This window comes from Aptenodytes forsteri, unplaced genomic scaffold (assembly GCF_000699145.1).
Source record: "Aptenodytes forsteri isolate BGI_AS27 unplaced genomic scaffold, ASM69914v1 Scaffold284, whole genome shotgun sequence".
Taxonomy (NCBI): Eukaryota; Metazoa; Chordata; class Aves; order Sphenisciformes; family Spheniscidae; genus Aptenodytes; species Aptenodytes forsteri.
Window position 1 is genome coordinate 3,601,265 of NW_008794445.1, and position 12,716 is coordinate 3,613,980.

General features: G+C 53.3%; 2 protein-coding genes across 2 annotated transcripts in view; one reads left to right on the plus strand and one right to left on the minus strand.

Annotated features, from left to right (window-relative positions):
* Positions 1–5,958: 5,958 nt before the first annotated feature.
* Positions 5,959–12,716, plus strand: part of ACO2 (aconitase 2) — a 43,683-nt gene continuing 36,925 nt past the window's right edge. Inside the window, exon 1 of the mRNA XM_009290025.2 lies at positions 5,959–6,248. Within this exon, the coding sequence (XP_009288300.1) occupies positions 6,141–6,248 (108 nt within the window). The 5' untranslated portion in view covers positions 5,959–6,140. The remainder of the gene's footprint in view (positions 6,249–12,716) is intronic.
* On the minus strand, positions 6,708–10,490 carry TOB2 (transducer of ERBB2, 2). The gene has a single exon (XM_009290024.2). The coding sequence runs from the start codon at positions 9,383–9,385 to the stop codon at positions 8,363–8,365; it is 1,023 nt and encodes a 340-aa protein (XP_009288299.1). The 5' UTR covers positions 9,386–10,490; the 3' UTR covers positions 6,708–8,362.

A 12,716-nucleotide genomic window follows, 5' to 3' on the forward strand; every position in this document is an offset into this window, starting at 1 on the left:
TGCTATGGAGCTATTGTAGTCCCCACTCTGTAACCATTGACTTTGGGAAGGCTTCTACTTATGTGCACTGGTTGGTCAAAAAAATTCCCAGAACAAGTATCTCCATGGAGGAAAACAGTATTTTTCAAAAAGCACTGTGCCTTTGGAGAAGAGAATAACTCCAAGATTAAAAATAAAGTCTCATCGGAATAAAATAATCTTTCTTAGCTGGCTTTGTATTGACCAGTTAGTCTCAATGGCCAAGTTTCTAGTTTGAAGGACCAAGTGAGGTCTCTCTTGTGTGGTTTTAATACACTTGATCTGTGCTGTGATTTATAATCTGGAATATAGGAAAGTTTCTTTGCTTATGTTTCCAAAAATCAGCAATTTGCAGTTCCCCGTGCTGATGTGTTAGCACTTAGGCTGTAGATTATAGAATTCAATGCCCTATCCAACGGTGACTGCTTACGCAGCGAGACTGCTCTCCTCGTCAGCACTGGGCACCTTCGGCTCTGCCTCAGAGCATCACAGCCCACCTGTGCCCTTTCTGGGTTTATTTTGTTGGATCCTGTTTTTGTCTGGGTTTGTCAGGTCTTTTCCCTTCCTCGGTGGATGGCTGGCAATGGCGTGGCTGCAAGGGATAAGCTGTCCTCCCCCGGTGTGTCTCCATCCCGTCCCTCTGCATCATCTTTCCCACTCAGGGTAGCTCCCAGCGCTGGCAGGGTCAGCGTGAGGTGGCAGGAGAGACTGATGGGTGCCGGCCCCGGCGCTCGTGCTCCCCGCAAGCGTGGTGAAGCCGCGGCCCCTCCCCGAGCCTCAGCGTCTCCACGTCTGTGCTGGAGGCAATGACAGCACTGTGACTCACAGGTGCCCTGCAAGAGCTGGCCATGTCCCGAGAGGGGAACCACAGTGTCAGGACCAGCCCAGAGGGAGAGTCGAAGGACGATTGTGCGTGAGACTGTGACAAGCAGGGAGCCAGGCGGGGATGGGGAGGTTACGCTGGGCTGTGCCAGCCGGGAAGGAGGCCTATGCAGCTGCCGCCCATGTTGGGTCACCAGGAACACGCACCATTTCACTGGGGGGTGAAGAGAAGAGGGGAGTTCCAGCCTCCCTCGCCTCCCTGCAACGTTTGCACCTGTGTGTAAACACCTCGGATGTCCCCAGGGTGCTGTCCTCCTTCCCTCTGCTCCTCAGTCCTTCCCTGGCTCATGTTTGTGGTCTTTCAGACATCTCTGTTGCTCCTTTCTCGCGCATTCTCCGCTGTGCTGCCAGTCTGTCCCCCCCAGGATGCAAACCCCAGCACTCCCCCAGCAGATGAAATTTCTTCAGTTCCACCCAGTTTTCTTGCGTGTCCATGGCCCCGCGCTTGCCCCATGCATTGTGTGAGCGCCGCCGCTTTGGCAGGCTCCATGGGTGACACTGGTGCGTCCTCCTGGCTGCAGCCGGGCACCGCACAGCGATGCTGGGCAGAGGCAGGGACGGAGGGCAACCTCAGTAGATTTTGGAAGGGTGCCCAGGGCCTGCTGTGACGTCGCTCAGGCCTCTGCGGGAGCCCGGAGCAGCACGTGTTGACGCCGAACCTGACCACAGGAAGATCAGGAATGCAAAAGCACCTGTTGCTGAGGGAAGCTGGACTTGGCCCTTGTGTGAATTCGCCGAGCTCTGTGGGTGAAGTGAGGCCCACGGAAGAAGCGTGTCCTGCTGCAGAAACATTGCCCGTTGCCCTCCCTACACATCACCTTGTGTGGATTATTTTGGGTTTGTTTTTTTTTTCTGATGAAGGCCCCAGCTGCACCTTCTGCAAGCAATTTCTGGCTGATTCACTCAAAGGAAAACTTTGTCCTTGGTGGAAACACCCTGCCAAGTGGGAGGAACACGCTCCCTCCCAGGGATCTGCTTCCTTCAGCAGTCAGGCTGCGCCGGCAGTGCGGCAGGCTGTGCGAGGCCAACAAAAATAAGCAAAAAAACCCCTCAACTAGGTCTCAACAACTGCAGAATAATACGGGAACCACACTTGCCTCCTCGGCGTTCGGTGAAGAGGGAGCGAGTTCCCCCACGCCTCCACCTGCACCATTCCCTGCCCCTCCTCAAGGCAAAGCAGCAAAATTTGACCCTGAACCTCCTTCGCAGAGATCTCCTTTTCCTAATCTGCTGCCGTGCCTTTGAGGGCTTCTTGGGGAAAAAAAAAAAATCATGTGGCACTCGAACTTACCATGCCGGAGTCACTTTTGCCACTGGCAATGGCCACACACAAATTTGCCGTCACGCAAATTGGCCCTTCACCGGTACGACTCAAAAGCTCCATGTGTGCTGGCCGGGGCTTAGCCTTCACCGAGGCCGGGGGGTGAAAGCTTCGCTCTTTAGCAGCTTTATAAAAAGCAGACCAGGTTTCTGGAGGTGACGACACAGGCGGCGGCGGCAGGGGGGACAGTGGAAGAACAGCTCTGCAAGGGCTGGGATGAGCGTGTTCCCGGCCGTGTTTGAATTGGAGCCCGGCCATAGAAACCGAAGGAAAAAGCAGAAGGTTTGGGAGGCGGCTAACCTTGGCCACAGCCTGCCTCTGGGCTGGTGCCTGCGTTCTGGCAGAGGATGCACGAGGGGTGGGAAGACCTGGCTGTCCCTCTGCAACCGTGGCGTCAGCCTCGCCCCTTGTACCCGCCGGGGCCGTGGGCAGCGCCTGGGGCTGCAGCCACGTGAGCAGGGAGCAGGTGGTGTTGGCAGGAGCGCTCCTCGGGGACGCCAAGGACTCGGCGGGTCCTGGCCCCCCCCCAGCGGTGTTTTTCCACCTCTCGGTCCTGGCATGTCGGCAAGTACCGGGGCATGGGGAGGCACCCGCTGTCGGCAGTGCCTGCGCCATGTGTTATTCAACCCCAATAACCCCAAGTCTCCGGGAGGCTCCGGGGCAGCGGGAGACACTTTCCTGCAGGAGCAAACTTGGGCTGTTTTGCTGGTCCTGTATTTAAAACGCAGACCAGGGCACAGCTGCCTTACAGATGGCTTTTCACGCTTGCATAAGGCTTTCCTCCGGGCGCCAGCCCCCTCCCTCTCCCAGAACAGCCCGATTCGTGTCAGAAACTGCTGCAAGCCCAAGGCTGAAGCGTGGCATTTTCTACCCAAGCTGTCTCCTCCTTTCAGGTGGGAGCCCGCCCGCTCAGTGACTCAAGTTGCAAGTTTCCTTCTTAATAACGGGAGTCCCCTGTGACGAGTGTCTAAACAACACCCCCACACCCCTCGCTTTGGAGGTTTCAGGAGACAAGTCCCATCTTGTTGCTGTGCCTTGCTGGAGCACCTTATTTGGGGACCAACTCCAGTCACTGCCCAAACACCCAGCAAATATTCTCACACCCAGGCACCACCCTGCACCGGCCGAGCACCGGGCTCCGGCACCTCCTTTCCTCTCTGAAAGCTGACAGAGGGCAGATCCCCATCCCTGCACACTGCTTCCAGGTGGGCGTTTCACCTCCCCACACCCTTCAGGCTCCCTGGGGCAGCACAGGGGCAAATACCTCACGAGGAACGAGGCTCTGCTAAGCCTTTTCTCTAATCCCTGCCCAGGCTGCGCAGCTATCAGCTGTAAACTAACTCCAGGCCCTACTGCTCGGCGTACCTGTGCCCAAAAAGGGAAAGGCTCCGTGCCTCCCTGCGTCACGGCCGAGCAAATGCAGGGCAAGGATCAGGAAGGCACATACTTGCCCTCGATTTTCCATTTCCAGAAACATGTCTAAGGGCAAGCATTTGTGCATGCTTTTAGATAAATGATTACAAGGGGTTTGAGACACAAAGGGGAAAAAATAGTTTAGTTGCTTAGCAGAGTGTGACAGTCACATGGCACGCAGCAGGCACGAGCAGCAGCCCAGTTCCCGGGGCTTGCAAAGCCAAGGGCAAAGCAGCGCGAGCTCTTCCAGGAAGAAAGGCTAGAGGGGCTGAGGTGCCACAGGTAAGGATGCTAGTGGGAGCCAGCAGCCAGTACCAGCTCCACGTTCCGTTTCCTCAAGTACATTCAGAGCAACTCCCTTCAACAGCTTTTTAAGGAGGCGGTGGGGGGAGCTGCGAGCCACCTCTCGAGCAGGAGGCAGCAGGAGCACAGTGGGACTGGGGAAGCTGGGTCACACAGCCATGCGGCACACCTGGGGTGGGACAGGCATTTCAGCATCTTCCTCAGCATAGAGGGGCCATCTCATCTCGTTTTGCTAAAAAGGAGCAGCTCCCTCCGACAGAAATTCTGATTAAAGCTGAGCAATGAGAGGTTAGAAAGGAAAGAGGAACAAAATCAGACCTTCATCATCACTGCTTGTTCTCACATCCAGCCTCAAGCCCACCCTGCTATGAGAAGTCACCTTGGATGAGCATTCACAGTAGGGAGGGCATGGCATGCCCGCACACCTTGAGGCTTCCTTTGCTTTAGCAAGTACCCCAGATGCCCCAGGATAAACCCAAACTGGTTTGCGCAGAGGGGAGGGAAAATCAACCCACCAACAGCACCCCATCTGCAGAAAGCACTGCCCGGGAAGGCTTCATCTACCCCGTGCAATGACACCAGACAGATCCCAGCCCGGTCCCGCAGGTGATGGCTGCGGGCGAGAGCCCTGGCGAGCTGCCGCAGATTGACTGAAGGCCCCCGAGGCACCACGCGCCAAAGGCAAAGCGCCCCGCTCCCTCCTCTCCCCTGGGGAGGAGAGCCAGCTCTCCCCCCCCACCCCAGGGAGCCGAATCACAGCAGGACCTGGGAAGGCACACTGCCACTTTTTCCTATGCCGCTGCTATTCGTGGCAGCGCGAGAGGTCGGGGAGACAGCAGCCCTCGCCGTGTTGCACAAGCCTGGGCATCACCGGGCTATTCCTAACGCAACAAAACCTCCGCCGAGCGCACCACAAACCAGCAACCTTGCCTGCGAGAGGAAGACGCCAAGCACCACTTCATCCGAAGGCCAGCAGGGAAGGCGGCCATGTCCCTCCTTGCCCGGGAACAGGCGTGTTCTCTCCCCACTGAGCACACACCACACGACAACCGGTTATTATATCATGCTTTTAATACAAACTTAAAAAATCTGGAACAATAGAAACTGTACAGATTTGATCAACCTTTTTGTTTTTTTTGTTTTTAACTAAATCTCTAGACACACCAATGTCCTGTTCCAAAATATTGCACAACATTCTGAATACAAAACTCTTGATTGTATTCCTCCTTCGCTAAAGAAAAAAAAAAAAAGAAAAAAAAAGACAGCAACCCCCTGGTTCCCCCTCTCAGTAGCCCCCTTCTCAGAAAGAAACCCAAGCAGAGCACACACGGAAACCCTCCGCTCGGAGACATACAGACTTCTGTCCTCTTCCACACATTCTCTCCCACAAGGCAACTGTCGATTCACTCCTCGGAGAGGGGCGGGAGGGAAAGGAGGGAGGCTGAGTGGGGAGAAAGGAATCTTCACCACTTCTTTTTTTTTTAAAGTTTTTTTCCTGAAAAAATATTTTTTTCTCTCCTCTTTTTAAGAAAAAATCTTGAAAAGAAAAAAATTACAGTTTTTTTTACGTTAGAAATATACATATATTATATATACCTCTTACATTTTACAAATGTAGCAAATTATTCAATACAAACGGACATCAACAAAAAGAACACAAACCCATAAAAAATAAAAGTTAAAAAAAAATTTCTCTCTTCTCTTCCTAAGAAACCAGGTAAATTAGTGCAGGTTTTTAAAAAATAAAATTGAAGCTGAACGCCTACATCCAAGACTAGAAAAGACCCGAAAAGGCCGTTAGTTTCCATTGCTGCCTGACCTTGGAGGAACGTTTCTGAAGCACGCTTTTTTCCTTTTAAGATACAAAGAGGTTGGTCCCTCCTCTTTTCCTCCTTCCACTCACACCACTATTTTTAAAGCAGGTATAATACGTGTGGCAGGGCAAAGCGGCATCAAAGCTTCACACACATTAGCAGGTGGCCGGGGGGCATCCCCACCTCTCCCCTCCCTCCCTCCCCGTGCCGGAGGAGAGCACGCCGTCCCGCAGCAGCAGCTCACAGGTGGCTTTGCCAGATGCGGGGGACAGTGAGGGGCAACTGGATCGGGTCCCGCGATCGCGGGCTGAGCACCCCTCAGTCCAGTGCGGCAAGTGGGCTGGCACTCAGCAGCACACTCCCGGGGAGAAGGACGGGATGGCAGTGTAATGTCCGTAAGTGGGGGGTTCAAAAAGAAGAAAAAAGGGAAACCCAACAGCTTGGCCGTTCCTCAGCGACTTGTCCCAGTCTGGAAACCTGCAGGGTTGAGGCTGCGGGTGCCCGTTTGGGGGAAGGCTAGCTGGGCTCCACTCTCCTCGCCCACCCGCCGTGTTGGTCATCGCTCGATGGCAAGCAGCCTGCTTGGGAACCCATGCTGGGCATGAGGTCGGGACCGTGCCTCCCCCAGTCACCCAGCGAGGGGAAGGGTGCGCTGGAAACTCTCCTTAAAGAGCTCCGGGCAGTGGCAGTCTCCCTGGGACAGCCCGTGACCTCTCCAAAGGCTCATTGGCAACACAACTACAAGAGGGCTGGAGTGCCTTCATCTCAGCTTGAGGGAAGGGAGCGGGAAAAGCATGAGTTCAAGCCCATCTCCCCCGAAACAGGGATGTCTTGAAAGAGCACCTTGGTTCAACAGATACAGAAGTGGGTTTCAGAGGGTGCTCCAGAGACATCATTAAAAAGAAAACCAAACCTCAAGTTTGGGAGGCAGCAAAAAGCTTATTTTTCTTTTAAACTGAGAACTTCAAAGACTGGAGTCTCATCATCTCCATCTCTCTCCTCTTTGCACGCTTCCATACTCCCACAACAGCCTCCAAGGAGATCTTCTTCCCACCTAGAGAGCCTCCGCCCTGCCTGGGCAAGAAGCAGCCCTCCTTCGGCTTCCTGTCAAGGTGGGTTTTGGAGTCCCTGACAGAAGCGACCTAGCTGAAAAGCCACTACAGCCCGACTGCAGCACATCGTCCCAGGGAAAGCCGCAGGGGCGTTCCCAGATGCCGTCCGGCGGCAGGGAGGCACCGTACATTCACATGCTGGGACAGCCACTTGCCTTCAGAGCGCCCATCCACGCTCTGCTCTAAGCCTGCCACCATCCGCGCTGACGTGATCTGGCTGGAACAATCAGTTTACACTAGGTGCTTCCCTTCTACACCAGATCAGCCACCTCGTCCCGCTCCTCCAGAAGGGCAGGGGAGGGGATTTAGTCAGGTGTATACCTGGCTGAAAGCGCAAACCCTTACACTACCACTCAAGAGAGCAGCTTCAACAACATAGCCCTTTCTCTTCCTCAGAAGTAGTGCTGCCTCTCTAACTAAAAAAGAAGGAATTCTCTCTCAGAGACAAGAAGATGAATTCACAGCAGGGAATGAGAACTCAGACCCAGGAAGCCGCCCCAGATGACCGCAGGTGGATGCTGGCCCCTGTCGCCAAGGAGAACATCCGGGAAGAGGGGGCAGGATCCAAGTGGGGCCGCCTGGCTCAGCACCACCTCCCCCAGCCTCAGGGACAGGCGGGTGGTGTTTCTACACCATGGGGCTGTCACCCGGACCGACCGGCCGGCCCTGGGGAGGGCATGGAAAGGCCCCCTCGCTCACGTGCAGAGGGGGACGATAACCAGAGTCACTCAGTTCACAGCGCTGTTCTCCTGCAGCCGTGGCTGGAAGTGCAGATGAGGAAGGGAGCAGGAAGAAGCCATTTCACAGTAAAGCTCTGCCCTCCCTGCTACGTGCTGGGAGGCGGTCAAGGAGAAGAGTTAGTGCTTTTCAGCACACAGACAGAACAGCTGACGCCAGCCCGGGCTGGAGAGCCTGGAGCAACAGCAGCACAACGGCCTACGCCCGTGGGCACAGTAGATGCTCTCCGTCTACACGCAGAGCTGTAACAGAAAAGCAAGCCCATCCACCCATTTCTGGCTAGCAGGCAACAAGAGTGTGTGTATCTCCACCGACACTGACTCATCCTCTCCCTGTCCCTCCTCCAGCGAGGTGGTACAAAGACAACGTCCCTACACCCCAGGTGGAAGGACCCTGTGTCCAGCGCTGGGGGGGTGTGTGCAGGGAATCAGGAGCATCGTGACCTATGTTTGCACCAGTCCTGGGCTGGGGTGGGGGAAGGGGAAACACAAACCGAAAAAATCCCAAGACTCATTTAAGGAGTAAAAAAGTGAGTAGGAAAAAAGCACAGGGACTGAGTTAAAAAACAAGTCAGTGCTTCAGGAGCGTTGCCAGCACAGCGCAACAACACTGGGCTCTCTCTTTTCCCAAGAAGCTATATTTATAAGATTTGAGTATTTTCTGTATATTTCTATTTTTCTTTTCTCTCCCTCTTTGTTGTTTGTTTTGTTCTTGTTTCCCCCCCCTCCCTCCCCGCCCCAAAATACTCTCCTCCCTTGTGTTCAGTTGGCCAGGACGACAGGCTGGAACGACTGGCTGGGATACTGCATGGCATTCAGGTTGTAGCTGAGTCCTTCCACGAAGGGAGACTTCTCCAAAAAGAGGCTGTTGGTGCTGCCACCGAAGACCTGAGCCATATCAAAGGTACCACCCGTGCCGGTGTTGAACTGCGATGTCGGTGGGATGCTGCTGGCCTGGTTCTCACTGGCAACGCCATCGAAGAAGAGACTGCTGGCTCCCGGCGACCCGCCGCTGTAAACGAACTCCTTGGCGTTGGGGGAGAGCTGTGACTGCGGGGCTTGGCTCCCAGCGCTCCCGACGAAGTTCAGAGAGTGCATAGACAGGGAGAGGCCCTTGTGCTTCAGCAGGTTGGTGGTGGGAGACCTGACCATCCTCGGCTGCTGCCCAGCCCCTGCTCCACCGCCCCCTCCTCCGGCTCCTCCGCCCTTCTTCATCTTGGTAGAGCCAAACTTTGTGGCAGCAAAAGTGGCAGTGGTGAAAGTGATGGGCTGGGCAGAGCGAGGGATGAAGGTGGGGCTAGGCGACTGGCCGAAGGAGGGGGACGGAGAGTTGGACAGCGAGTTGTCCTGGCTGCCGATGGGGACAAATACCTGGGCGTCGGGGTTGAAGCTGCTCTTGATTTCTTTGTCCAGCTCCGCGGCACTGCAGCCCTCGCTGTCATCCAGGTAGAGGACCTTAACAGAGCCCTTCTCGCCGATCTGGTAGGAAACCTCAAAAGGATCAATCCAGACACTCAGCTCTTCTGGCACATTGGCACGCACATCCTCCACGGCCAGCCCGCTCCGCTTGGCTGCCAGCTCCACCACCGGATCCACCGTCTCCCCTATATGAACACAGCGATAGCCAGATCCCTTCAGAGGCTTCTCCGGGTACCAGTGACCCTCATATTTCTTCTTCAGCAGGCGCTCTAGCTCCTCACCGAACAGGTCTGCCCGCCTCCGAGGAAGCTTGTTGTACAGGTATGAGATAATGAAGTTAAGAGCAACTTTGATCTCCAGATGCATACTCCCTTCGCAGCAAGCAAGTCAGGGCAGTGTATTAAAAGAGACAAAATGACACACGCATAGACAAGATTTGGCTCCAAACAGACCTAGGGAAAGAGAGAAAAGAATGGATGAAGATGAGAGAACACAACAACCCTCCACCTGTTGAGATGAACAGCCATGCTTTTTCATTAACAAAAGCAGAATGAGCAGTTTGCACAAATGCTAACAAAGCAATGATGCTCTCTAGGAGAGTCACCCCAATCTACTGGCCCTCAAAACAGAGAAATGCTGGTAGGGAGGATTCTCCCTGCTCCTCTACAGAAGTAAGGGTGTAGCTACTACCCGCACACAGGCACGTACATTATACTCACCTTGCTGCCAAGTACCGCTGCTGAAACCCGGCAGGCCAACTGTCTGCTCTGGCAGAGCTATTTCAGCACATCTAACATGCCTCTCTATACCCTGGCAACTCAGCTGCTTCCAACACGGCTCACCTGCACCAGCCTCTCCAGAACATAAGCACACTACCTCGTGACTCGCTCAGCAGCTTGTGCAGAGACCTGCTCGCACTCAGGACGGCAGAGCCAGCCTCTCCTCTGGGAGGCTGGGTGGTCGTGCCGGGTGCCACGTCCTGCTGGCACAAGCGCAGAAGGGACGAGAAGAAGCAAGGGAGGGTGCTGAGGCACCAGCTGCCAGCCCGTGTTTACTATCCCCTTTGACTGGCAGGCGCATACCTTATTAAGTGCACCCAGTTGAGGCTCTGCCTAGCTACAAGCCTAAAATCCCAGTTTAATTCAGCTGGGGGGAGAAGAGGGGGATAGAAAACGTGCACGGGGTCACAAAACACACACGTGCCAACAGCCTGTCCAATATAGTTCACATCGCTTATCCCTGTGCAGACGGAAGATGAGCTCTGCCAGGACCAGGTACCTACTTAATAAAAACTGAAATTGCTCGCCAAAGACTGAAGTAATCCTTCCTCCCTCCCTCCCTCATGAGGAAGTCTCTGAAATGGAGAGAACCCACAAAAGCACAATGCAAAACCACAACACTCAACTCTCCCATTATTCACAGATTTGCAAACAATGTTCATCTGGATACAAAAAAAAACCCAAAACAGGTAGGTCAGCACTGCACTCTGTCACCCATCCAAAGAAAATGAATCCCACAGATATTTTAAGAGGAAGCACACTTCCAGTAGCCTCCACGCCTCTCCAGGGGGAAGCAGAATATCCAGTTTTTAATTGGCAGCTTAGTCAGAGGCTGCTCTGTCTTCAGCTGCCCTCACCTTGCTCAAACAGACATACCGTGTTCAACCACCTTCCTAAAATGGGCTTTGGGGATGCTCTCACGCAGCACTCAAGCCAATGTTTACGACGCGTGCCAATTATTTGGGGGTGGGGATGGAGTACAAACATACGGTGTCAGCACTCCCCTGAAAAACCGGGAGTCCCAGCAGCACAGCCAGGTATCCATGCTGGCCTAGGTCAGGAGGAAGAAAAAACTGACCAGACTTGTTTGCTTGGTCTAGTTTAGCGGACAAGAAAGATTAAATAAATTTTAAAGAAACCCTCAAGTATTTTGAGGCTTTATTACAAAGAAAAGGGAGTACAGATTCTATGCTTTTTCTGTACCAGTCTTGAGTTCAGAGAGGCTTGGCTTCAGGATGATGGTAACCAGAAGCAGGTCCCACACCTCAAGTCCGCCAACAAGGTGGTCAGTTCTGGAAGGAATCCCCTTTGGGTTTGACTCAGCAACAAGAGAAAACACAGGAATGAGGGGATGGAAAAGAGGGAAAGAAGTCTTGCCTTTAAAACCTGCTTTATGGAATTACTGTAGTGTAACAACTTTTGGTAGGTCACTGAGACCTGACCAAGTTCAAATAAGAACAGATGAACACCAAAGAAATAAGCAACCAGTTTTTCGGAGAACAGCGAGGAGAAGCCATTTTCAGAAGGCAAGAGTCTCGGCATGGAGACGGAGCCTTTTCCAGAGAAAACGGCACGAAGCAAAACCCCTGAAAGAGTACACCTAAGTGTTAACAAGAGCTTATACAGCCCATACTACCTCAAGGGGGGATTACACGGAGCCCCCTCACTCCTTTGGCTTTGAGGCATCCAAGGGAGAGGAGAGCTTGGGATCCCAGCAAATTAAGCAGGATGAGAACAGCCAGTTTGTAAATCTTTTAATCTTGTGTGATAAATTCTAATCCAGATCCAAAATCTATTAAGAAATCAGAAATTACAGATTGGGAAAGGAGCAAAGGCCGAAAGATCCCAGCATTAAGCAGGATGAGAACAGCCAGTTTGTAAATCTTTTAATCTTGTGTGATAAATTCTAATCCAGATCCAAAATCTATTAAGAAATCAGAAATTACAGATTGGGAAAGGAGCAAAGGCCGAAATTTGTTACCACCCTACTTGCAACACAAATGCCTCAATATACTTTGAGGAGCCCACATCCTCATCAACCTTCTGCAGAAGACAGCGAGGAGATACAATTATAAATCACTGCCACTTTTTTTCTTTTAAGAAGTACTCCCCCTTCCTAAAAGAGGAACATTCTGTACCTTGACTATGAAAAAGATTGAGTTAATTAGCCTAATAATACCAACAGCTGCCAAGGTAGCTGCCTATTGCTGATACTTGCAGAAGGCACAAGAAGTCAGAGATGCCACTGACTCCTCAGGTTGTTGACATGGTAAGATGTGCTCCAGTAGGAAACCCTCAATCTCTTTCTTACTGCACCAAAATGTGGTAACATAGTAATAAAATAAATAAAAGAAAAAAACCCAGCTGAAGCAGCATGGCTCCAAGACAGGAGACAACTAAATATCAATTGTAAAAGGTATTCTGACAGGTCTTCCATAAAGAGAGGCTTGCCCACATTGCCGGCATTTCCAAAGTAAAGGCTTACTGTACCACGGGCAGAACATCGAGGTGCCGGCAGGGAACAAAGGGCTGTTCCTCTGCTCTGCGGAGGGAATGTAGGAGCCCCCTCGGGCCCCCCGTTTGTCAGCACACCGACGTGCTGAAGGAGAGAGGCCAAATAATCATTTGCATCAGAGGAGAGCAAACACGGGAACGATGCCCTCTCCTCCTCGCTACGCAAACACGGCGGGTGACCTTGCGAGTACCCCTCCAAGCTCCTGAGAGAGGTCTGGCCCCGGGAACCGGCTGGCTGCCGCCCCACCTTCACCAGCGGCATTTCCAGTGACTTTAAAAGACGGCTGCCACGACGACCTGTGGTCCCGCAGCAGCCCACACCCGTCCGGAACAAGGGCCCCCTTTCCAGCCTCCCCCCAATCCCACCCACGGGCGGCGGAGGGGCTCCCCTCACTCGAGGCGAG